The following is a 2,805-nucleotide window of genomic DNA, read 5'->3' on the forward strand; positions in this document are numbered from 1 at the left end:
TAGCCGCGATGATTAGCCCGATTAGCCGCGATGATTTGTAATTAAAGCGTATAAATACACTTTAATAAATAAATAAGCGCAAGTCTTACACAGTAAAGGAAAAGATAAATTTGATAGACCGTATTAGAAACGGCGAAACAAAGGCAAAATTATCCAGAGAGACTGGTGTGCCAGAGTCAACCCTCCGTGGGTGGGAGAAAGATGAGGACAGTTTGAGAACTTATGTTGAGACAGTTTCTGAGAGTGAAGGGCTTGCCAGGAAAAAGGCAAGGACCGCTAGTGACATTAACTTGGAGAAGGCTGTGTTCGCCTGGTTTGTCCAGGAACAGTCTGGTGGCACCCCCCTATCTGGACCTATCATCAGGACTCAGGCTGAGAAGTTCCATCACCAGCTCCACCCAGAGGACACCAATTTCGTAGCTAGCAAGGGTTGGCTCCATCAGTTCCAGAAAAGACATGGGATAGGTGCAGTTACCATCAGTGGTAAACAGAATTCAAGTCTCCTAGATGCTTTCACCACATCAACATGGAGAACCTACCCATCACCTACCGGAACTCTGGCAAAGCCTGGATGACAGCTACCGTATTTGAGGAGTGGTTCTTCAAGTACTTTGTACCCAGTGTCAGGGATCACCTTAGTGCCCGCAACTTACCGCAGAAGGTCACACTCCTACTGGACAACTGCTCAGCCCACCCTCAGGGAGATGTTCTCAAGACCAGGGATGGGCAGATCCAAGTGCTCTATCTCCCAAAGAACACCACCAGCAAGATCCAGCCATGTGATGCTGGCATCATTCAGACCTTCAAGTCTGTGTACAAAAAGGAACTGATCCTGGAAATGATAGACTCTCCTCTCACTGTCCCAGATTACCTGAAAGCCATCACCATCAAGGATGCCTGTTATCTGGCAGGGAAGGCCTGGGGAGCTGTGACAGAGAAGACCATCGCCAACTGCTGGAACAAGGCCCTAGGAGCAGCACTCCCACAACCCCAACATGACCCAGAAGAAGAGGACTTCCTAGGCTTTACTGAAGCAGAGACCAGGGCAGCTGAGGAGAGGCTAGAGGACCACCTGGATGAGAACCTAACACTCCGCGATTGGGTGAACAGGTGGTCAGCAGCAGAGGACGACATGGCACCCGCAGAAACATTCACAGAGGAGGAGATCATCGACCAGGTCGTCCAAGAGGAGGCAGAAGAAGAAGAGCCCCAGCCCACAGTTGCAGCAAAGAGCCACTCGGATGCCATCACCCACCTGAAGTGGCTCATAGAATACACAGAGCAACAGGACTTCGACCCCATATACATCCTACACCTGAAGAACCTCCAGAGGCAAGCACAAGTCAAGATGAGGAAGGGGATGTGCCAGAAGAAACTCACAGACTTTTTCATGTGATTTAAATTATTTTTAAAAATATGCTTGTAAGTGCTATTTTATGTATTATTGTATATATTTTTGAGTGGTATTTTTTAATAAATTTAAAACTTGAAAGAACTTTGATGTTTTTTATTTAAAACTCCCTTCCATTCTTACATTGTAAGGCTATTACATCCACAATACCTGAAACTACTCTGATAGGTTCACTTGTAATTATTCTTTCCCGCAGCAGAACATTATCTGGCCATGTGTTGCTCTTTCAAAATTTTCGTAGGCTATCCGCGGCTCGGATGCAACGCGGGTGGCTGTCTTGGACCCCAACACCCGCAGTATAACGGGGGACTACTGTAATCGCTTATTGTCACAATCAGGCTTCAATGAAGATACTGTGAAAAGCCCCTAGTCGCCACATTCTGGCGCCCGATCAGGAGGCTGGTACGGGAATTGAACCCGCACTGCTGGCCTTGTTCTGCATTACAAGCCAGCTGTTTAGCCCACTGTGCTATAATGAAACCACCTATATCTTCCAAAAAGCACCTGTTATAAGTGACGTATACCACAGAATAGTATCATAGAATTCCTACAGTGCAGAAGGAGGCCATTCTGCACACCAGGTCTGCACCAACGCTCCAGGGATTCAATGGCACCGTGTGATGGAATGACCAGCTCACATGCAGGGATCAACCAGGTGGATGGTGGAAAGTGCTTCCGTGGGCAGGAGTCAGACGTTGCCAAACGATGTGGAGTACCAGAGCTCATCGCAGAGTGGGTTGTCAACATCCTCCATCTCGTAGACCAGAGCTGCGGTTACCGCCAACCCAGGGTCCCCACCCCATAGTGCAGCAGGCAGCTATGTATCACGGATGGAGTTGCAGGCAGGGGGGGGGGGGGAGGGGGGGGGGGGGGTTTAAGGTGGGATGCGGTGTCTGTCTCCCTGGCCAGTACCCCCATTCCATCACACCACATCCTGCACCCCCCCCCCCCCCTCTCCCGTGTGTTTGCTGGAGGCAATCAGAGAGTCCTGTGGCCCTGTCTCCATGCTCAGCCAAAATCTTTGACGGCATGCCCGGTCCGGCGGGTCCTTCAATGACAGACACTGCCAGTGCACATGAGACCTCATGCAGATCCTCCTCCTTGACCTGTTGGGCAGCTCGCTCTCCATCATGGGCGGCTGCCACCTGTCCCACCTGTTCTCCACTGCTGCAGCTTCCTCCTTGAGCAGTGCCCTCTCGTACAGCCTTAGTGCATCCCCCAAGCCTGCTGCTGCAGGAAGGCCACCATTGCTGGTTGAATGCCAATATCCATTGTCTGCAGGGGTGAAAAGCATAGTGCATACCCCCCATGCCCAACCAGGTCCAGCTGCGGTAATGGCTAACCAAGCCTGGGCTCCGCCCCTGACCCGTGGGGGGGTCATCCCGGCCACTCGA

General features: G+C 50.9%; 1 protein-coding gene across 1 annotated transcript; it reads left to right on the top strand.

Moving 5' to 3' along the window:
• Nucleotides 1-808: 808 nt before the first annotated feature.
• LOC119976497 (tigger transposable element-derived protein 5-like) lies at nt 809-1,433 on the top strand. Its single transcript, XM_038817041.1, has 2 exons — nt 809-1,247; nt 1,377-1,433. The coding sequence occupies exons 1-2, from the start codon at nt 839-841 to the stop codon at nt 1,394-1,396; spliced, it is 429 nt and encodes a 142-aa protein (XP_038672969.1). The 5' UTR covers nt 809-838; the 3' UTR covers nt 1,397-1,433.
• Nucleotides 1,434-2,805: the final 1,372 nt, after the last annotated feature.

This window comes from Scyliorhinus canicula, chromosome 13, assembly GCF_902713615.1.
Source record: "Scyliorhinus canicula chromosome 13, sScyCan1.1, whole genome shotgun sequence".
NCBI classification, from domain to species: Eukaryota; Metazoa; Chordata; class Chondrichthyes; order Carcharhiniformes; family Scyliorhinidae; genus Scyliorhinus; species Scyliorhinus canicula.